The sequence below is a fragment of the Myotis lucifugus genome, unplaced genomic scaffold (assembly GCF_000147115.1).
Source record: "Myotis lucifugus unplaced genomic scaffold, Myoluc2.0 scaffold_51, whole genome shotgun sequence".
NCBI classification, from domain to species: Eukaryota; Metazoa; Chordata; class Mammalia; order Chiroptera; family Vespertilionidae; genus Myotis; species Myotis lucifugus.
Genome location: NW_005871099.1, coordinates 4,702,074 through 4,724,659, shown reverse-complemented (window position 1 = coordinate 4,724,659; position 22,586 = coordinate 4,702,074). Strand labels below are relative to the sequence as shown.

General features: G+C 42.2%; 2 protein-coding genes across 2 annotated transcripts in view; both read right to left on the bottom strand.

The window, feature by feature from the left end:
• Positions 1–4,182, bottom strand: part of ZNF282 (zinc finger protein 282) — a 38,024-nt gene extending 33,842 nt beyond the window's left edge. Inside the window, 1 exon segment of the mRNA XM_023753812.1 lies at positions 4,108–4,182. Coding sequence (XP_023609580.1) covers positions 4,108–4,182 — 75 coding nt within the window.
• The window catches only part of ZNF398 (zinc finger protein 398), a 27,162-nt gene continuing 8,327 nt past the window's right edge, over positions 3,752–22,586 (bottom strand). The window contains exons 4-7 of the mRNA XM_014455826.2: positions 20,292–20,418; positions 19,207–19,320; positions 9,311–9,424; positions 3,752–7,820 (exon numbers count right to left, since the gene is read on the bottom strand). Coding sequence (XP_014311312.2) covers positions 6,664–7,820; positions 9,311–9,424; positions 19,207–19,320; positions 20,292–20,418 — 1,512 coding nt within the window. The 3' untranslated portion in view covers positions 3,752–6,663. The remainder of the gene's footprint in view (positions 7,821–9,310; positions 9,425–19,206; positions 19,321–20,291; positions 20,419–22,586) is intronic.

The following is a 22,586-nucleotide window of genomic DNA, read 5'->3' as shown; positions in this document are numbered from 1 at the left end:
TCTCTCCAGTGATGTGCCTGCCTCCCCGATTTGTTACAATTCCTCATATACGTACAACTGGTGATCTTGCATAAGTTGCTGGTAAAAGTCAACACATTACGGGATACAGGTCAACCTGGTATCTTCTGCATCCCACTTTGTTTTCAATCTCTGCCCACACGCACTTCCCTTTCCACTGCTTCCCAAATGGCAATCCCAGGCAGCTTCTCCCCACCAGCCAGCACAGGCAAACTGGAAGTGAAGAAGCAACCACTGTCCAATCCTGAATGAGGAGCACTGACATCTAGAGACTGTTTACCTGGTCAGCAAGTAATTCTTCTGCATCTACTGTAGCAACACTTGCTTCTCGGGCCTTTAATATGTTTTAAAGCACTTTTTAAGACCACCCCTCATTTGAGCCTCACACCACCAATGTAAAGTTAGTAAAATGTGCATTATTCTCACATTACACATGACAAATCAAAGCAAGATTAAAACTCTGGCCTCCTGACTTCATTTCCAGGACCATTCCCACTAAAATAATGCATGTTCTTATAAAAGCATTAAGAATGTTATACACTCCCTAGCTGGTTTTACTCAGTGGGCAGAGCATCAGCCTGCGGACTGAAGGGTCCCGGATTTGATTCAGTCAAGGGCACATGTTCTGGTTGCGAGCTCAATCCCCAGTAGGGGGTGTGCAGGAGGCAGCCAATAAATGATTCTCTCTCATCATTGATATTTCTGTCTCTCCCTCTTCCTTCCTCTCTGAATGCTATACACAAGATATTTTACATGACACAGAATTTACAGGGGAAAATAACCACTGAATAACCCCAGCACCCTAGAAAAACCATTGTTAATTTGGTGTGTTTTCCTAGCCTTAAAAAATGCAATCAACTGCATACTGGGTATTTAAAACAAAAGTTTATGGTTTTGCTAACATTTTGTCAGTTTGTGTGGCTTTGGAGTATTATAATAAAGATACTAGTAGAATGAGGCTGTTCAGTAATGATGCCTAACTCATCAAGGTGCTCATTCTGTTGGGTGGAAGCAATCACTTAGTGTGGCAGAAGCTGGAGAGAAACCAGATCAGGAAGGACCAGGAAGTGAAATCTTGAAGTCTATGATTTTAGAGGTGGACGTGACCTTACATTACCATTTTGTTCAATGTGCACATTAGAATTAAGAAAATGAGATCTCCACAAATTAAGTGGCTTGCTCCGTACCAGGAAGGTAGAGAATCTTTAGCTAAGACCAGAATCCCATTTTTAACCCCTGCTCAGGTGGTCTTCCCACTGTACAATTATTCATGGAGTAGCCACATCCCTAACTGCATGTGGCCTCCATTCTTGGGTGGCTGAATTTTTAGACCGGTTTCAAGATTTCACAGCAAATACTGGCTTTGATAATAAACAGAAACAAAGCCACGTTGCCCACTGAGGTTTTAGCAACTCTTTTATTTGAAATGTAACCTGGCAATTTTCAGAGCATTGCAGCACACTGCTCTTCGGCTTCCTTGATTAGACTGTACCTTTCTGCATTTAGTGGATGGTCTTAGGACTGAAATAATTTTTTTTATATTTTATTGATTTTTTTTACAGAGAGGAAGGGAGAGGGATAGAGAGTTGGAAACATCGACGAGAGAGAAACACCGATCAGCTGCCTCCTGCACACCCCCCACTGGCAATGTGCCCAAAACCAAGGTACATGCCCTTGACCGGAATCGAACCCGGGACCCCCCCCCCCCCCCCCGCCAGGTCCATCCACTGAGCCAAACCAGCCAGGGCTGAAATAATTTTTTGTTTTGAAGAGGCAATTTGGCCAAGTTGACAAAAGTCATTGTATGTGTGTGTGTTTTACACACACCTAGAACAACCATTGTTAATTACATATATATGGTCGGAGTTACACACACTTTAAAAAAAAATTGGAGCAGGACCAGAACCCTACAAAGTGACAAATTACTCCTTTTGCAAGTTATTTAAACAGCATCTCTCGGGCCCTTTATGAGAGACAATAACAAGCTCTAGTCTCTGATAGTGCTCATGAAGTAGAAGTCTTTTAAGAGACCCTCATGCAGGTGAAGCAGGTGCTCTCCTCCCCTGGTAGTATTGGACATGCCATACTGTGCCACTGTCTGCCCATTCCCAAGTCACAGATCCTGGTGCAAGGACCACAAGATCGTCCCTCCTGACTACAGCTGACTGAACCAAGATGAGCACGTAACCGACGGGCAGCCAATCCAAGGGTTGGCTGTAAACTTCTGTGGCCTGATATAGAAAGGACAGGGCCAGACCCCACACCTTAGAATCTGAACTAAGAAAAACCAAGGGAACCGGAGCCACATGGTATTATGGCACACAGGAACTTGTGGGAGCCAGAAGTACAGAAAAGATGGAGTAACAGAACAGGCTGCATGGAAGTAAAAAGATGAGACATTAAGAACCATGTACTTAAAAAAAAAAAAAAAATCCCATGATTCCGTAGAGCGGCCTTGGTTCTTCTTCTTTTTTTTTTTTTTTAAATATATATTTTATTGATTTCTTACAGAGAGGAAGGGAGAGAGATAGTTAGAAACATCGATCAGCTGCCTCCTGCACATCTCCTACTGGGGATGTGCCTGCAACCCAGGCACATGCCCTTGACCGGAATCGAACCTGGGACCTTTCAGTCCGCAGGCCGACGCTCTATCCACTGAGCCAAACCGGTTTCAGCGCGGCCTTGGTTCTTGACACCACTTCAGGCTGCGTGGCCCTCTCTGGTTGGTCCTGCACCCCTCTTGATGGCTGCCATTCTGACACCTTCTACGTGTCAGGCTCCGTGCTCCGCACTTTCACAGGTATCCCCTAACCTAACACCTCAGAGACAGAGGTATCCTTCTCCCTATTTTACAGATAAGAAACTAGGCCCATGATGGTTAAATAATGCATGATCAGTATGTTACTTTTGCTGATACCAGGACTTGAATCTAGGTCTGAGTCCATGCTCTAAACCATGAAGCTGTACTAACCCACGTGATGTGGCCTCAAATTAAGGCCTTGCACACTGCCCGCTCCCACTCCCTCCCATCCCCGACCTGACCTAACTTGACTACCTTCTGCTTGTAAGAGCTTGACACTTCCCTAGTCAAAGAATGTCCTCTGTGTACAATGCTGTTTGCTTTGTAGAGTGAAGGGAACAGGATCAAAGATATCAAGCACACCGATAAAACATGTATCTGAAGATAACAGAGTCCCTGGTCTATGAGAGCCTTGTGGGAAGACTTGCTTTTATTCATTGCTACTGAGCAGCCCTTGGGCGCTAGCTGTTGAGGAAGGGATGAGGTGCTTTCCTGCCCTTCCTCAAGAGAAATCCGAGCAGAAATTTGGGTTCTGCCTTAGCCAGTTTTCTCAGTGGTTAGAATGTTGGACCGTGAACTGAAAGGTTGTGGGCTCGATTCTGGTCAGGGGCATCATTAGAAAAAAAAATTTGGGTTCTCCATACCATTTAGAATGAACAGATAAAGGGACGTGGGTCCTTTATACCAACAAGGCTTCTGCAGACAGACAGTGAGCATCTGTTATGCCCCAGTAGGGCATAGGGTCTGGTCATAGTTGAGATAGGCAGGGATACTCAATCTCTCAAAAATGCTCCAAAGAGCAGCCCAGCAGCCCTTCAGTGGGAACTCTGGACTGTTCCTGATGAGGGAAGTTATATAAAGCACTGCTCTAGCAAGAGCCCAACTATGGTGTAACCAACATCAAATATCCAGCAGAAAGGAGCAGTCATCAGCTTTCACTTTCTAGATAAACTTCCATTTATTTCCACATCTGTGGCTGAAACATAGGTTCATCTTATGGTGACAATGAAAAAACCTAGTAAGCAGAGTGAATCTGGTTACAGTCAACACCTGGATCCACTCCAGTGAGATGGTGCCCATTTATGTGATAGTACAGATTTCTTAGTCCAGAGGGCAGCCTAATGAGCATGTTTCTGGCTTTTCCTCTTTCCTATCAAATCTGCTCATGACACCCAATCCACGGGTACTTCTTTAACTGCTCAGTTAAATGCCTGGTTTCACTCAGGAGCCCTGGCTGGACCAAGCTTCTCCATACACTGAAATCTTTTCCACTGATCCATTTTACTTACCCATTCTTGAATTTTATGCAAACTCTCCAATTTGGAGATGGCCTGGTGGAGGGAGAGGAGACCAGAATGCACCATAGTCGAACGTCTAGTGTGTACCAGGGCCAAAGATTAGGAAAACCCCCTACCTCCATCTTTCTGCAGCATTTTAACCCACAGGTCTCTTTTGTTAGTAAGCTCCATGTCCTCAGTAAATCACTGAGTAAAAAAGAACTTTCCATATTACCTAGTCCAACATCATACCTAGAATTCCTTCTCCAGCATCCTGTGGTTAAATGCTTAAATCTGTTCAGAAAAGGGAACATACCACCTAAAGGTAATACTTTTAATTCTTCTCCCTTTTCTTTAAGATCAGGGTGGAAACCAGAGCTGGACCTCCCACTCATGTTCCTAGTGGGTTACCTGTGAAACTAGAATTCCCAGAACCCCCCAATTTTCTCAGAGTACGAGTCTAGATCCTAGTTAGAAAGCTCCCACTATGCCAGCATTCTGTTCCTCATGTCCTGGTTTGTTCTATACCCCTGGGTTTCTTCATCACTTCACATGATTCCTGGTACTGTGACTATCACAGAGTAGATGATATCACTGTGATTATCTGAAGAGCAGCATGTTCAGACAGAGCCTTCCTAGAGGCAAAGCTGGCTGGGGTAAAGACGCTTTTTCCTGGTGTGGTTATGCACAACCAGGCAGGGTAAAGGCTGTGCTAGGTGATAAGGAAAAAATGAGTCCTTCCCTTACTATTTCATAAACAAAGTGTCCTAAGTACTCGCAGACCTTGTTTCCAGGCATCTCAGGAAGATCAGGGGAAACAAAAGAGTGTGGATATAAACAGCTTTTCTGCCTAAGACTTAGGGTTTCTGTATTCTCTGCCTTCCACCTCAGGCTCCAAGCAGGAGTAAAATAACAAATCAAATTGATTTCAGTCAAGTTTCAGCAGGAATGTCTCTGCTTTGATTTTGCTTCTTATTTGGCTTTGCCTGGATAGAAGCCAGAGACAGAGAGAGGATTTTGGCAGAAGAAGCAATGTATCACAAGATCTAAAAAAAAATTTTTCTTAGAAGCTCACTTTTTCTCTTTCACAAGCCTCACTTTGCAGATGAAAATATGAGATCTGTAAAGGAAAAGAAGGGACTTGCGCCCAATTGCAAAGCCACTTAGGAGCAGCACAAGGCTCAGATGCTCCCAGGGGAATGAATGACCCTGACAAAAGGACACATGGTAGCCAAGGTCCCTAAAAGCAAAACCAGCAGGAAGAGGCTATCCCTGTCTGCATCTGGTGCTTAGCTCTCAGTGATCTATGAAATCCCTCAATCTGTCCACTGCCAACTCGGGAATGGCCAGATGGGTGAATATTTTCTAACAGCTCAAGAAAGTTGCATTATCACACCAACACCTCACTACTGAGACAAAAGCTGGGTGTGCCAGTGTACCTAGCTTTTCTGAAACTCCATAATGCTTTTGGAAAGTGCTGTGATTTTTTTTGCTGAGGACTGTCAAGAATATCAGACACTAGAAATAGAAAAGCCATCTTATTGGCTTATAAATAACAAGAACTGGAAGTACCTCTAAGAAACATGGTTCAGGCATAAAGGTTAGGCTGTCATCATTTCTCTGGGATTTCTAGCTTTTACAGCTGGGGCTGAGTACACTGTTCCAAACTTTTTAGACCAGGAACTCGGCAGAGGTTTCTGGCAGTTTAAATGCCAGTGAGAGGCTTAATGCTGCAAATCAAGCTGGTGAAAGTTAAGCACTGTTCTCAAGAAGCTTTTAAAGTCAGATTTCTTGCTCACCCAATATTTAACAAAATGTACTTAAAAAGAATTAGTCTAGGAAGGCCGTATTGAGCTATCATTTGGGAAGACAGTCCATTAGCACATGAGTGGACTTTAGCTAGCATTGGAAGGAGCAGGACTATGGACTGAGGCTGGAGTACTTTCTTCCAACAACTGTCTTATCATCAGGGGACTAATGAAAGGCTCTGCCTCAGATGGGCTTCAGGCTTTGGAGGTTCTTCCCATGTAACTGTCTCTACCCAGAGCTGCAATCATCCTCAATCTATTACCCTGTCATGAATTACCAAAGGCCAAATCATGTTTTCCTCTCTCTGCAATTTCTGCTTAGGTCTCATTTTTTGAAAAGATGGGGATGCTGGGCTCTTTCTGTGTTTCAAAATGTGTTATTCTTGGCCAAGCCAGGGTGATTCAATGGTTGAGTGTCGACCTATGAACCAGGAGCTCACGGTTCAATTCCTGGTCAGGGCACATGCCTGGGTTGCGGGCTCCATCCCCAGTGAGAGCCATGCAGGAGGCAGCCAATCAATGATTCTCTTGCATCACTGTAGTTTCTATCTCTCTCCCTTCCTCTCTGAAATAAAAAAAATGTTAAAAAAAAGTGGTATACTTGTATGCTGTGAAGTTCCCAAACTCAAGCATGTCTCTAGTCAAGTGTACAGGACCCCAAATGCATCAACATACCAATCAATAGTGATTACTTCAGGAGTGGAGGGGCTCATGCCCCTTTCTCTTGTCCTGGGTGAGCATGGATAACCGGGAGGGAGGTTCACAAAACTCCCCCTCCACTACCCTCCCCATACCACTGATTGGCCTCTAGACCTTCAGTGTTAACGCCTAGGCCAGAGGTTTCGAGCCCCGTTAAGAGAGGACCTGGGGGGTCAGGTGGCTGTCCAGATGGGTCACTCTCACCCCCACAGCCTCCGTTGTGGCCTGAACGTAAGTGGTCCTTAAGCGTCTGTTTGTAGCGGAAGCTCCTGCCGCAGTAGGCACAGGGGTAGGGCCGCTCGCCCGTGTGGATGCGCTGGTGCTTCATGAGGTGGTGCTTGCGGATGAAGCTCTTGCCGCATTGCGTGCAGCTGAAGGGCCGCTCGCCCGTGTGCAGCCGCCGGTGGTTCAGCAGGTGCTCCTTGCGCATAAAGCTCTTACTGCAGTCAGTGCACGGGTAAGGACGCTCGCCTGTGTGGATCATCTGGTGGCGGATCAGGGCCGAGTGGCCATTGAAGTCAATGCCACACTGCGGGCAGGAGAAAGGCCGCTCCTGCGCATGCCCGCGCTGGTGGAGCAGGAGGCTGATTTTCAGGCTGAAGCTCCGGCCACACTGCGTGCAGCGGAAGGGCCTCTCGCTGGCGTGAGCTCGCCGGTGGTTGGTGAGGCGGGCCTGGTCTGCAAAGCGCTTGGGGCAATCAGGACAGGGGAAAGGGCGCTCAGTGCTGCTATGGACCCGGAGGTGATAGGTGAGTCTTGACGGGTGAGTGAAAGTCCTGGCGCAGTGCGGGCAGGTGGGGGGCGTCTCATTGGCATGGGCCTGGGGGTTGCTGCCAAGCTCGGCTTGCTGAGAAAAGTGCTTGGGACACTGGGCACAGGATAAGGGGTGCTCACCAGTGTGGCTACACTGGTGGGTCAGCAACATGTCTTGGCTGAGGCTCTTGCCACAGTGGTGGCATGAGAACATCTGCTCTCCAGCAGGGGGCGGCAGGGGATAGCTACCCAACTGAGTGAACGTCACTTGTCCCTCAGAGGCTTCTGCCAGGTCAGTGGCTGGATGTACAAAAGGTGTCATGGATGCAGGTTGCTGGCCTTTGAAAGCCACATCTGAAAAAGTATCCTTTGCTGCTGCTGGTGGTGGAGAAGAGAAGGTGACTGGAACCTCGGGGCACAAGGAGGCTCTGGAAAGGCCTTCGGCTTTGATGACAAGCTGTTCATCTGAAAGAAAGGACTCAGAGTCATACCCACCAAAAGTCTCACAGCAACTGAGTGTCGTGAGTGTGTTCTCAGCTGGCTCCGATAAGAAGCTCAGTGTAGGGCTGAGATAATCATCAAGCCATCCATGGTGCCTGTGGCAAATCATCAGAGAATTTACTACTGAACATCTTCAATGCTCCCTGTTTGGAAAGGAACAACCTTGGCATCAATCTTCCCAGCATTACTTTCATTATGTTCCTCCTCTGCTCACAAACTTTGCAAGAGTCTCTGTTGCCTATTGTGACAGGCCTAAACTCATGTATTAATCTACTCCCATTCCTGTATTCTGCCAGATAAATCCTTCACGATTGCTAGCTCTCTCTTTACTGTCCCTGAAAATGATGTACACATTTCTGCTTCACATCTCTGCTTACTCTGCCCTTCCTTTTGTAGAATGCATCCACCCTCTTCCAAATTATACCCAGCACTTCATACCAACCATCCAGGGCCCAGTTCTGGCTTCACCTCCTTCTTTAGGCCTTATCTAAAAATGTAAACTGAAACCAATGCATATTCTCCAAACTTCTCATTTCTTGTATATAAGTCACCCATCCCACTCACCCCTGACACTTAACAACAGGCAGGCCTAGTATTGATGTGTGTCCCCAATATAAATATCTTGAAGAACAGAAACTGTCTTATTTCCTAGATTCTGAAAGAACATAGGGCATAGAGGCTATTAAAAGTCAGGTTGTGTAAACAATCAGGTACCTTCTGATCTTGAGATTCTCTTCTATAATTCAGATAGCAAAATAAAGATGGTGCTACCTACCTTAAAAGAAAGATAATTTGTTTTGTTTCCCTTCATCATTTCCCCGAGGGCCAGCTCTTTATCCATAGTCCCATTTGTGCTTCCCCAATGATACTTTTGTCTCCACTGCTTGTCCTGCTCCCCTCCCCGCTTTTTGTTCTATTCTTTCTCCATGATCTTTAAATGTTCTTCTGTCTTTCCCCATCCTCATATTTTCGGTCTATCTGTATGCACTTATTTTCTTCCTCTGACAATTCTAATTTGTCTTTACACTTAAGAGTGTGTTTTCTTGCCCAGCCGGCGTGGCTCAGTGGTTGAGCGTTGACCTATGAAACAGGAGGCCATGGTTTGAGTCCTGGTTGGGGCCCGGGGAAGTGGGCTCGATCCCCAGTGTAGGGTGTGCAGAAGGCAGCCAATCAATGATTCTCTCTTATCACTGATGTTTCTATCACTCTCTACCTCTCCTTTCCTCTCTGAAATCAATAAAAATATTCCTTTTTAAAAAGAGTGTGTTTTCTCACTTTAAATGTATCTTAATTTGATTTGTTTCATTTCTAACTTACTTGAGTATGTCTTTTTTCCCCCTTTTCCCATTCTTCTCTCACCTCCTTGCCTCCACAACCCATTTCACTGCTGTGTCTTCAGTCAGTCCTGGCAAAGCTGGACTTGGGCATGAAGGTCTCTTCGATGAATTACTCACCAGCATAGGTACCCTTGTATATGTCACTCTGCTTGGACTCCTGTGGGGGCCCAACCTGGGGCTCTTCCTCTTGTTTAATCCAAGACAGAATATCTGATGTTGAAATGACAGGCTCTATTTGTGGGGGGAAAAGAGAATGGCCTTCAGGGACTTGAATAAGAAAGTGAAAATAATCATGTTGGTTTGTTGAATACTACACATTTTGCCCAAATTTAACTATAACAACAAAATGGAGTCAGCCTTTAAAAAATGCTTACAACACTTAGAGAACTAGTTCAAAATGAAGCCAAATTTATTTTTACATGATGTACTCAGCTTGATTCACTATTTTCAGTGAGCCCATTTCAAAACAAGTACATTTTTATTTTGGAGATGACACCCATAAATAATCTAAAATTGCCCAAGCCAGTATGGCTCAAAGGATAGAGCGTCGGCCTGTAGACTGAAGGGTTCGATTTCGGTCAAGAGCATATGCCTGCCTTGCCCTAACCGGTTTGGCTCAGTGGATAGAGCATCGGCCTGCGGACTGAAGGGTCCCAGGTTCGATTCCGGTCAAGGGCATGTACCTTGGTTGTGGGCACATCTCCAGTAGGGGGTGTGCAGGAGGCAGCTGATCAATATTTCTCTCTCATCGATGTTTCTAACTCTCTATCCCTCTCCCTTCCTCTGTATAAAAAAAAATCAATAAAATATATTAAAAAAAAAAAAAAAAAAGAGCATATGCCTGGGTTACGGGCTCAATCCCCAACAGGGGGCATGCAGGAGGCAGCAGATCAATGATTCTCTCTCATCATTGATGTTTCTCTCTCTCCCTTCCTCTCTGAAATCAATAAAAATACATTTTCCAAAAAAAAAAAAAGAAAAGAAATAATCTAAAATCAATAGTACCTTACATTTCATTAGCACAATTACTTTAAAAATATTTCCATTTTTGCCCTAACCGGTTTGGCTCAGTGGACAGAGCGTTGGCCTGGGGACTGAAAGGTCCCAGGTTCGATTCCAGTCAAGGGCATGTTACCTTGGTTGCGGGCATATCCCCAGTAGGGGTGTGCAGGAGGCAGCTGGTCGATGTTTCTCTCTCATCGATGTTTCTAACTCTCTATCCTTCTCCCTTCCTCTCTGTAAAAAAATCAATAAAATATATTTAAAAAAATATATTTCCATTTTTTGTTTCATAGCTTTTTTATGAAATAAGGAATATTCTCTCCATTTAAGTAGAGGGCCCACAGAAGTTAAATAGATAATAAATATTTATGGTAAGTACCTTATGTTCAATAATTTACTTTAAAATATAGCAGAAAAAAACACAAAGAAACAAGGATGTCCAGCAATTTTTTTCTTAAATGTTAATTAAAAAACAAATATACTTCCAGAATTACAAAGTTAGGTTAAGTTTAAATACAGACCTGACGCCTCAGAAACATATTTTTCAGGTTCCCAATTCTAGGCTCTCTCTAAGACATCATATTACCTTTGCCTATTAAATTACACAGGTCTTTGTTTCCTGAATGCTGGGGTGGGGGAAAATAGTGTTTATAAGTCCCTCAGACCTTGGAGGTTCTTTCAGAAAGAAAAGCCTCCAGAAGCTTATAACATGCCTCATCTGGTCAGCAAGAAACAGCTATGCTTGCTATTCCAGCTGAGGCCTATATAACCTTTTTTGGACTAAAAGAACAAGCTGGCAAGCTGACAAGGTCCAGAGAGTAAATTCATGCTCTCTATATTACTGGTATTTCTCAGAAAAGCCTTATAGGCAGGTTATGGCTTTATCCTTAGAAATTGAGGACGCACTGGTTTTCCCAATGCCTTTGAGTCAGAGACCACTGAAATCTAAAGGTATACCCCAAGCAGAAATAAGAGCTTGAACAAAACTAAGGCCCAAAGATAGTCAGGTTACACAGAGACTGGACACAGGTTTTAGCCCTTTCCAACATCCCATTTTGAGCTACAAGGTTGAAATGTATTAAACATGCTCTGACCTTAACTTTTCTTTTTCTTTCAGGTTTTATATACACACATATAAAGAAAGAAGCAGAGGGGAAAGGCTAAGTATAAGGAAAAGGATCTTTTAACAGACATCCATAGGATGAACTTTCTCTTCAACGATACGAGACTTTTAGAATGTTTAATTGCTGCCCTGACCAGTGTGGCTCAGTTGGTTGGGTGTCCAGTTTGATTCTCACTCAGGGCACATGCCTGAGTTGTGGGCTCAATCCCTGGCAGGGGGTGTACAGGAGGCAGCCGATCAATGTTGATGTTTTGCTCTCAGTGATGTTTCTCTCTCTCCAAAAATAAATAAAAAGCCTTTAAAAAATGCTTAATTGCTTCTCTGCATCAATTTTCTGAGTAACAAGTTAGTGCTCTCAAAAACCTCAAAGTAATTCAAGTGGCTCTGACATTTGTTTTTATCATTACAAACTCATAGAACGTTATATATTTGATGAGCTCCAATCCACTGTAGTCATTATTCTTTTTAATACTCAAATGGTCCTTACTTTGGCCAGCAGGAGCCCCCTCAGATCTGCTCTCTGTCATTTCGCATCATCAAACATCTGTGGGTTTTTTCCCATTTCTGATATGACAAACTATCTCAGGTTCACCTTGGACATTCCAAGCACACAATCAATGGAATTTAGACACCACACTCTGGATGATAAGGATGCTAACTGCTAATAGGTTGTCACTGCTTCTACTTTTCAATGGATGGAGCTATAAAAGACATACCTTTTAGAAAAAGGAAAGTGTCATGAGTTTATATTCATATTTAAGATTATAAGATTTTAATTAAATCCTTTGATTTAATACTTGTATCTTTTCTCTCTCACCCTGAAAATTTTGGTTCCTAATGACATTAACATGATCTTAAAAAATTTAAGTAAAATATTTACAAAATCAAAACTGTAGCCCTGGCCAGGTGGCTCAGTTGCTTAGAGCACTGTTTTGTACACCAAAAAGGTTATGGGTTCGATTCCCAGTCAGGGCATATACCTAGGTTGCAGGTTCAGTCCCTGGTCGCGGTGCATATGGGAGGCAACTGATCGATGTTTCTCTCTCACATTGATGTTTCTTTCTCTCTCTCAAATCAACAAAACATATCCTCGAGTGAGGATTAAAAACAACAACAATAACAACAACAACAATAAAACCCTATAAAACAGTACATTCAGAGAGGTCTAGTTTCCACTTCTAGTCTCTTTCTCCCTAAATAGATAGCTGTTCTTACTGGTTTTTGTTCTAATCTTCCATTGTTTCTTTGTGAAAATATAAGCAAGTATGTATACATCTTGATATTTTCCCCCCTTTATGTGGCATACTAGACAAACTGTGCTGTACCTTGATTTTTTTACATACCTAGACAAACTGGGCTGTACCTTGCATTTTTTTCATTGACAGTATATTCTGGACATGTCCACGGCAGCCTTAGAGATCTTTCTCATTCCTTCTCATAGCTGTTCTGTGTAGCTGTACCACTGTTTATTCAAGAATTTCCTATTGATGGGCATTTGGATTCTCTCCAACCTTTGGGTACAATATTAGTCAGCGGCCGACCATAAAAGCTATGCAGAACTGAAAAAAACTAAGCCAGTTGTCTAGAAGTGTAGGTTGTTAATACAGTTCATTGGCTATGTATGTCTTCATTAAACTTGGGAAATCCCAGAAAGCTAACCATACTTTTTGAATAATGATGCTAAAAGTTTCTCTGGTCACTTAACTAGATCAGTATAAGTAAGTTAATATTTACTGGATTAAATAATTAGGTCTTAACCCTACAGTGCATAGAATTCGGTTATATCAACTACAGTGTGGTGAAAGTGGTGGGAGTATATAACCTGAGGACCTTTTATAAATAAAAGATCAGGAGAACTTGGATACTAAGATACAGGACTGATACAGATACCTGTGTGGTGACAGTATGGCAACTGCTGGCCAGGTCACCACAATGGCACTCAAAGCACATTCCTCACAGGCCTCAGGAATCCCAACAGTGGACACTTAAAAACATACAAAATGAACGCGAAATCATTAGTTTATGCCAACAACAGGGTCTGGAAAAAGCAAGAGAATCCAGAAAAACTGAATACTGACCAGGTAAGAGGAAGGTGATAAATGCTGAGGTTTTAAGGTTTGAGAGGTAGTCAATAATAGAAAGTCTGATCCACTGAGCCAAACCGGTTCCGGCAGCACACTGGTTGACTATTATTTTAACTATGAGGAAATCTGATTTTGTGTTGTGTGTATGTTTTAAACAGATAAGGGCCATGCTGTCTGAACGGAGCTGGAACCTTGAGGTTCTGGGATGTATACAAAGATATAAACTGAGTTAAAACTGGTACTGAGATCTGACTCCTTAAGGCTTAAAGCTTAAGCAGACAAAAAATATTTGATACATGCAAATACCATGGGTAAAAATATAAAAATTAATATTTTGAAACTTTCTGTGAAACAGGTGTGGAGCTGTAATAGGTGAATGTGTTAAGTATTTGTGTAATAATTCAAAATCTTTAAGTTTTATCATTTCCAGGATGATTCTTGTTCTCAAATAGGATAAACTAAAATAAAAGGATTATATTGGGATGTGCCTTAATCACTGATTTTGCTTATGAAAAGATGGTCTTGCCGGACCAGAGTGAAGAGGAAGAAACATGGGATAATGGTGATACACCTAAAACAAAGATGATCAAAGTCTCCCCAGCTCACGTCAGATGGAAAGACACATACAAACTGAAAGTAAAGGGATAGAAAAAGACATTTCATGAAAATGGATACACAAAAAAAGCTGAGGTAGCAATACTTACAACAGATAAAATAGACTTTAAAACAAAGGCTATATAACAAGAGACAAAGAAGGATCCACTTCGGGGTATTTATCCAAAGAAACCTAAAACCCTAAATCGAAACACATATTACTTACAATAGGCAAGATATGGAAGCAACCTAAGTGTCCATCGACAGATGAGTGGATGGAGAGGTGGTGCATGTACACAATGGGATACTACCCAGCCATAAAGAAGATGAAATGCTGCCACCTGCAACACCCTGGATGAACCCAGACGGTATTATTCTGAGTGAAATGAGTCAGACAGAGGAAGACAACTGCCAGATGACTTCACTTATATGTGGAACATAAAGAACAATATGAACAAACAAGCACAACAGAAACTGACCCATAGATAGAGAATATTTTGATGGTTGCCAGATGGGAAGTGGGGTTGGAGGGATGGGTGGAAAAAGTGAAGGGATTAAGAAGTAGAAATTGGTAGTTACAGAATAGTTACAGGGATGTACAGTACAACACAAGGTATATAGTCAATATTCTATAATAATAAAAGGGTGATATGCTAATTAGACCGGACGTCCTTCTGGGGGAAGCTGGTGCCTGCGGGCAGCCAGAGGAAAGCCGGCCTGGGTCCCGGGTGCCTGCCAGCAGCTGGAGGGAAGCAAGCCCAGGTCCCCGGTGCCAGAGGGAAGTTGGTCCCGGCAGTCAGGGGAAGGAAGGCCTACCCTTGCACAAATTTCGTGCATCGGGCCTCTAGTACTATAATAATTATGTATCAGATGCTTACTAGATTTATCAGGGTGATCACTTAGTAAGTTATATAATGTCTAATCACTGGCTCGTACACCTGAAACTAATAATATTGTATGTCAACTGTAATTGAAAATTAAAAATAATTTTAAAAAAACCCACCCAAAACAGGCCATTTCTTAAAAAAAAAAAAGAAGAAGAAGTCTCCTCAGGACCACAAGATTTAGAAATAAATATATTTTACTTTTGGGTCATTCTTGGCTGGATAATGACTTTTAGTAATTATCCCATCTGACCCTCTTGTTTTTCTCAAAAGAATTTTAAAAACCTGGAGTTCAGTTTTAAAATTATCAGTAACCACCCTGGCCGAATGGCTCAGTTGATTGGAGCATGCACCAAAAGGTTGCAGGTTCAATTCCCAGTTAGGGCACATACCTAGATTGTGGGTTTGATCCCCAGTCAGGGCGTGTACGGGAGGCAACGTGATCGATGTTTCTCTCTCACATCAATGTTTCTCTCTCTAAAAAAATAAGTAAAAAGTACATATGTTCAGATGAGGATTAAAACAAAACAAAACCTACCAGTGACCAAATAATGGCCACATACACACAGCTGGTCTGCAGTTTAGTCCTAGTAATAGAATTAAAGAAGAATTTCAGAAAATTTCAACTTTTTATTTTTTTGTATTCTCCCATTCTCTAATTGCATGCAATTTTATCTAAGATACTAGGTATCAAAGACTATTCCATATAACATTCTCTAATTGCATGCAATTTTATCTAAGATACTAGGTATCAAAGACTATTCCATATAAGGATATAATAATTTATCTTTCCCTTCATCGGATTTAGACAATGGTGATGGAGAGTATAAAATTAATTCCATTCTACACATATGTTTTTATTTAATCACAATGTACTTCTGAAAGCTCCATGGAATACAATAATAAATTATGGGTTTTATTTTATAAGAATTATGGGAATAAGATGATTGCTTCTTGGCCTTTTGGCCAAGATCAGGTGTAGAATAAGATGAAAAAGGATTTAAGTAGTTAAAGTGGAGAATAATCTATCAAAAAGATATTTTGCTAGTTCTGTCACTGAAGTGGTCTAGAATTAGTATCCTCCACCTAATATTCATGTGAAATGATCTGTTATGCACCTTAAGGACCAGACGGTTTAATTCTATTCTCCACTGAAAGGAACCAGGGTGTTTTTAATGTGTAAGGAGAGCAGAAATCTACATAGGCCTCTGTTAGAAAGACCTGCTTGCAAGGTTGGCCCCTGGCTGGCAAACAGTTGCCTATACTGACGTAAAACTTTCCCTAAATGTTAAGAGTGCCTCAGGGGGCCTACAATGTATATGTGGTTTATGCTGAACACCTGCTTTCCTCTCGGAAGTCTGGAATTTTGGTATGTGTTCGGCAGAGGGTGCCTACATGCCCATCTCCCATGAAAACATTGGGTGCTGAGTCTCTAATCGGTTTCTCTGAGAGACAACACTCTGCAAGTGTCACAACCCCATGCTAGAGAAATTGAGTGAGTCCTCTACAGAGCAGAGGCCTCTGGAAGCTCCAGTTTCCTCCAGACTTTGCCTTGTGCCTTTTATCTTTGCTGGTTTCCTTTGTGTCCTTTTGCTGCAATAAATCTTAGCCCTGAGCATGACTATATGCTGAGTCCTGTATGTCCTCCTAGTGAGTTACCGAACCTGAAGGTGGTCTTGGGACCCCAAACACAGCCTGGAACTTTTAAAAAATATATATTTATTGATTTCAGAGAGGAAGGGAGAGGGAGAGAGAGATAGTAACATCAATGATGAGAGAGAATCATTGATAGGCTGCCTCCTGCACAACCCACACTGGGGATCAAGCCCGTAACCCAGGCATGTGCCCTGACTGGGAATCAAACCGTGACCTCCTGGTGCATAGGTCAATGCTCAACCATTGAGCCATGCCAGCCAGGATCTATTTTTAAAAACAAACAAACAAACAAACAAACAAACAAGTACTGTCTTACTGGTTTGGCTCAATAGTTAGAGATTCGGCCGACTGACTGAAGGGTCTCAGGTTTGATTCCAGTAAAGGGCACATACCTTGGTTACAGGGTCGATTTCTGGCCCTGGTTGGGGCTCATGCAGGAGGCAATCAATCAATGTGTTTCTCTCACACCAATGTTTCTCTCTCTCTCTCTCTCCCCCTCACTTCAATTCTTTCAAAAAATCAATGGGAAAATGTCCTCAGGTGAGGATTAACCAAAAAACAATAAATAAATAATAAATAAATAAATAAATAAATCAGATAAAAGTAATAACTTATTGCTTAAATTTCCATAAGAAAAAAATCATGTTTGAAGAAAACAGTACTGAGGTAGTACTGAAAGGACACAGGAGACAATGTAACGTCCTCTCACTAGCCAAGCTGACAGTTGAAACAACACAAAGAAAATAACTGACTTAATAAACTCTTGAATATATAGTTCAGCGGTTCTCAACCTGTGGGTCGCGACCCCTTTGGCAGTCGAACGACCCTTTCACAGGGGTCGCCTAAGACCATTCTGCATATCAGATATTTACATTACGATTCATAACAGTAGCAACATTACAGTTATGAAGTAGCAACGAAAATAATTTTATGGCTGGGTCACAACATGAGGAACTATATTTAAAGGGCCAGAAGGTTGAGAACCACGGATATAGTTAAACATAAAAAGGGGGAAATATAAAGGGTTCTAAAGATAGACAAACTTGAGGGGCTTTTCAGTGCTATATATTGATTGGTCCAAGTCTTAAGACTCCTCTCTTCAAGTTCTGGTAAATGTTTAGGTTGTTAATCACCAATGAAAACTAAATTGTAAAGAATCAAACCACAGTATTAAGTAAATTCAAAGCTTATACTATTTAATTTTAACTAAAAATGTATAAACATATATAGGTTGACTATCCACAAGTTGACAAGATGGCAGCTAAATAAAACTTTCAGACATCATTACAAAACCAAATTACTTATATCTTTTCCATTCATCCCCCAAAATAAAATGACACATTGATTTTATCCTTGCTGAGGGCTATGTCAGGTAACTAATAACGTAGAATAAGAATAATGCATGTTTCTGATCAAGTCACTCATCTCTATTTGTGATAAGACTCATTACATATATTCATGACATAGATATTAATCAAATTCAACCTATTATATTGCCTAAATACTATCACTCACACATTCTTAAAAATAATGTGTGGCAGATATATCCTTACCACAGAGAGAATGTTCATTTAAGATTTGAGCACTTCATTACATGTAAAATTTACCTCAAAAGACTTATATGCATGCATATAAGCATAACCAATGGACATAAGACATTGGGGGGTAGGGGAGGCCAGGGGATTGTCAAGGGCGGGGGGGAAAAAGGAGACATATGTAATACCCTTTGTAATACTTTAAGCAATAAAAAAAAGAAAAAAAAAGAAAAAACAAAACTGAACTCTAGATTAATGATATTCATGCTAAACTACGTAGGGGGACATGTGTTGATGTCTCTACTGATTTTGAAATATAATGAAAATAGAATGGATGAATTGATGGATAGAGGGGTGTAGAGATGGGTATATATGTGATAAAGTATAAAATGTTAGTGGTAAAACCTAGGTGACAGGTATCTAGAGGTTCGATGTAAAATTATTTTTACTTTTCTGATTGCTTTAAATCTTTTGTAATAAAATGTTAGAATAAAATAACAGTAGATGAGACGGGGAGGGGGAGAGGGGGGTTGTACATTCATCTAGTAGAGACATCTGGAGGATGAGGTTTCTGTGAGCTTTCTATCCAGCAAAGAACAAAAATGGCATGGATTTTTCTGCTAGCAGAGGTGGACATTGGCTAGCAGTCTTTCCCACACAAAACCAAGCAGCTTAACAAAAAATATATTAGGGATGGTTACTTAATGATAGCTGGTTCCCACACTGGGCAGCATTTGGTTGAGTGCATCTCTCTGAGGAACCCTGAAGATCCCAGCACTTCTCAGTGACCAGGTGTACATTCCCCGGAAGGCACTTTCCTTCCAGATGAGCACCACTGCTTGTTCTGCCACCTAAGGACATGTTTATTTTACTAAATAACTAGGGTTCACAACCTTTGTCATGGGATGCAACTAGCAGTGCTCACATGTGTGGTACTGATGGGTGAAGACATGGGACAAGGTGGTCTCTCCGCTCATTCTCTAACTGACCCAGTCAGTCTAGTTGCTGTGGCACTGAGAGGCTCTAGAAGCCACCAGGCCTGCTTCTTCAGTCCTGAGCCATCATCTCTGACCAATGAAATCTAGGTGACAGGTATACAGGAGACACGGAGTGGCCAATCTTTCCTCTCGTTTACCTTCACTGGGGTCGGTGGGAATCTCACTTTCCTCTGGCCCCGCATGATCCTCCGTATTATGTTCTCCTTCTGGCTGAATCTGAGATAAGACATCAGGCTGATTCATGGCATAATCTAGGAGTAAGAAGGCAAAGGAGGTGTAACAAACAGATAAATCAGAATGACAACTAACTGCCATCAAGGTTGAACTGAGGCTTTTTTTTAAAAATATATTTTATTGATTTTTTACAGAGAGGAAGGGAGAGAGATAGAGAGTTAGAAACATCGATGAGAGAGAAACATCGATCAGCTGCCTCCTGCACATCTCCCACTGGGGATGTGCCCGCAACCCAGGTACATGCCCTTGACCGGAATCGAACCTGGGACCTTTCAGTCCGCAGGCCGACGCTCTATCCACTGAGCCAAACCGGTTTCGGCTGAGGCTTTTTTTATAAATCTTTACCCCAGGATATTTTTTCCATTGACTTTTTTTTTTTTTTTAAGAGAGAGTGGAAAGAAGAGAGGGTCTGTGGAGGGAAAGGGAGAGAGAAACATCGATGTGAGAGAGACACATCAACTGGTTGCCTCCCAGACCGGAGCTGGGGGATTGAACCCGTGCTAACCATTGAGCAACTGGCCAGGGAGAGCTGAAGGCTTTGGGGTCCACAGTCCAAGCAGATTTCTTTTAAATTATAGATCACTTCTCCCCATCCACTCACCTCCAACTATATCTGTTAGGAAAATAGGTAAGAGGAGAGGTAATGTGTGGGAAAAGTACACGGGATACTTTGGCACAGCCCACCTGCTACTTTCATTGAGTAAGAGTGACAGTGTGTCTCAAGGGGAGGAATCAAGGCCCTCCCAAAGTGAAGGCTACCCATGGAAACCACTGCATAGCTCTGAACTTCATTCTCTGTCCTATGTTTGGCACAAGGAGAAATTATATTTCCTATTTAGCAAGTATGAACTAGATATCTGTGGCTTGGAAGCAGAATCTGAAGTGTGTAAGGACAGCATGAAAATGAGGACCACTGGAGGAAAAGGGCCTGTTCTGAGCCCTCCTGGGGCTGCTATCACCTACTCACAAGGTGCCAACTCAGCCTCACCCATAGAGATGAGAGACTCGTAGTTGCCCTTCATGATATTCTTGTAAAGTTCCTTTTGCCATTCTTCTAACTTTTCCCACTCTGGAGTGGAAAAGTAGATGGAGATATCATCAAAGGTCACAGGCACCTGAAATTACAATGACAGTGGGGTTAGTCCCTCCCACTGCAATTCAATCATTCAGTAAACCTACTAGTACACTAAGTGCCTTCTAGTTATAAAAAACTATGTGAGCTGCTGAAAGGTTACAGGAAAAAAAATTAAGACACAGATCCAACCTCCAGGAGTTTACAATGTTTTCAAGGAGAAAGGTGGTAAGCTTCAGGGCTACAGTCACTCAGAGATAGGTACAAATGAGAAACAGTATTTAATTCACACAACATAACATATTCTGAATACTCACTAAGTACTAAGCCTATTCAAAGAACCAGGATTATAAAAATAAGCTTTCTGCTCAAAAGGAGCGCTTGGCTGTATTCGAATTAATGACATGGACAAAAAATTTTGGAAATAGCTATACTGGGGCTGTGGTGAGTCTAGAAGAGATAGGACTCTAGCTAGTCTAAAGGACAGGTAGATTATAAACAGGCTAGAGCCACCAATTGCTCATTTTTACATCTTTTTAAAAAATATTTTTTTATTGATTTCATAGGGGAAGGGAGAGGGAGAGAGAGAGAGAGAAACATCAATGATGAGAAAGAATCATTGATCAGCTGCCTGCTACACACCCCACACTGGGGATCAAGCCCACAACCTGGGCATGTACCCTGACTGGGAATCAAACCGCGACCTCGTGGTTCATAGGTCGATGCTCAACCACTAAGCCACCCTGGCCGGTCTCATGTTTACATCTTGCTCAGCACCTAAAATTGTTCTTAGGGCAAATGTAGATACTCAATAGTTTATTTTAATCTAACCTCACTACACAAAAGATTTGTGATAGCTTACAACAAAAATACAGATGATAAAATAATGACAAAAATAAAGGATCAGGATGGGCTTCTGGTTCCAGGTTTTGAACTAAGCACACATGTACTTCCCTTCCTTGTCAGAGTTCCATTGAAATGACAGTATGTAAGATCGAGAGGGACTGTATCTACAACAGCACCAAGAATGAGAAGGAAAGGCCATCACTAGACCAGAATTCTTAATGAGTTTCTCACTGAGACCCAGAGGATGGGCTCCTGCTGGGGTCTAAGGTGCATGAGGAAGCGGCACCTCCCTGCACATGGGAAAGGACTGCAGGTGAGGAACCCAGAGAATTCCAAGCTGAAAGCTGGCAGATACACTGAGTAGGAATGCAAGTGATTATAAACTGCAGTTTGAAGGTCCATCTTTAGAATAGTGGGCCCCCCACTGTCATCCTCATCAGCCCTGTCAGAGTGGAGTAGCAGCAGCCTTTACCACAAAACTGAAACCACAAACCTCACCTGTAAAGAAATTGTCTCACCTGCCTGGAGACAGCATGGGATACCTATGGGCTGACCACTAGGTACCATCTTCCGCCTGGCCTCTGGGTGGTCCCTGCACTGCCTATTTACTCCTTGTCACAGAACCTTAAAGTGAAGCCCATCTGTATGAGGCACCTACAGACCTAACCCTGTCCTGCAAAGGGAAGATCCTTTGGTTAAACAGACTTATGCAGTGGCTGAGAAGACATGCCAGCTTCCTATAATTAACCTATTAATCAATGGAATCCTCTACTTATAAATATAAATATGTAATCGAGGATTACGCAATATAAAAACAGCACCAAGATGAACAAAAACTACAAATAATCCTAGAGGGGAAAAAAAAACACCCAATAAACTGAAAATCAAACAAATCTCTAACACACAGTCCCAGAGAAATTCAAACACATATTGCATCCATTTAAAAAATTCAGGTTGTTTTTTAAAAAAAAACAGAAAAGAAATATTCTTTTTTAAAAAAATATAAAATATATTTTATTGATTTTTTACAGAGAGGAAGGGAGAGGGATAGAGAGCCAGAAAAATCGATCAGCTGCCTCCCGCACACTCCCCACTGGGGATGTGCCTGCAACCAAGGCACATGCCCCTGACCGGAATCGAACCTGGGACCCTTGAGTCCGCAGGCTGACACTCTAACCACTGAGCCAAACCAGTCAGGGCAATATTCTTGAAAAATAAATATAAAATTGTTTAAATAAAAATTAGAAAGGCTAGAAGGGAAGGTCACAGAACTCTAATTAAAAAGGTGAAAAGCATGAAGGAAGAAAAAAATATATATCTATAATAATAAAAGCATAATATGCTAATTAGATCTGATGTCCGGAA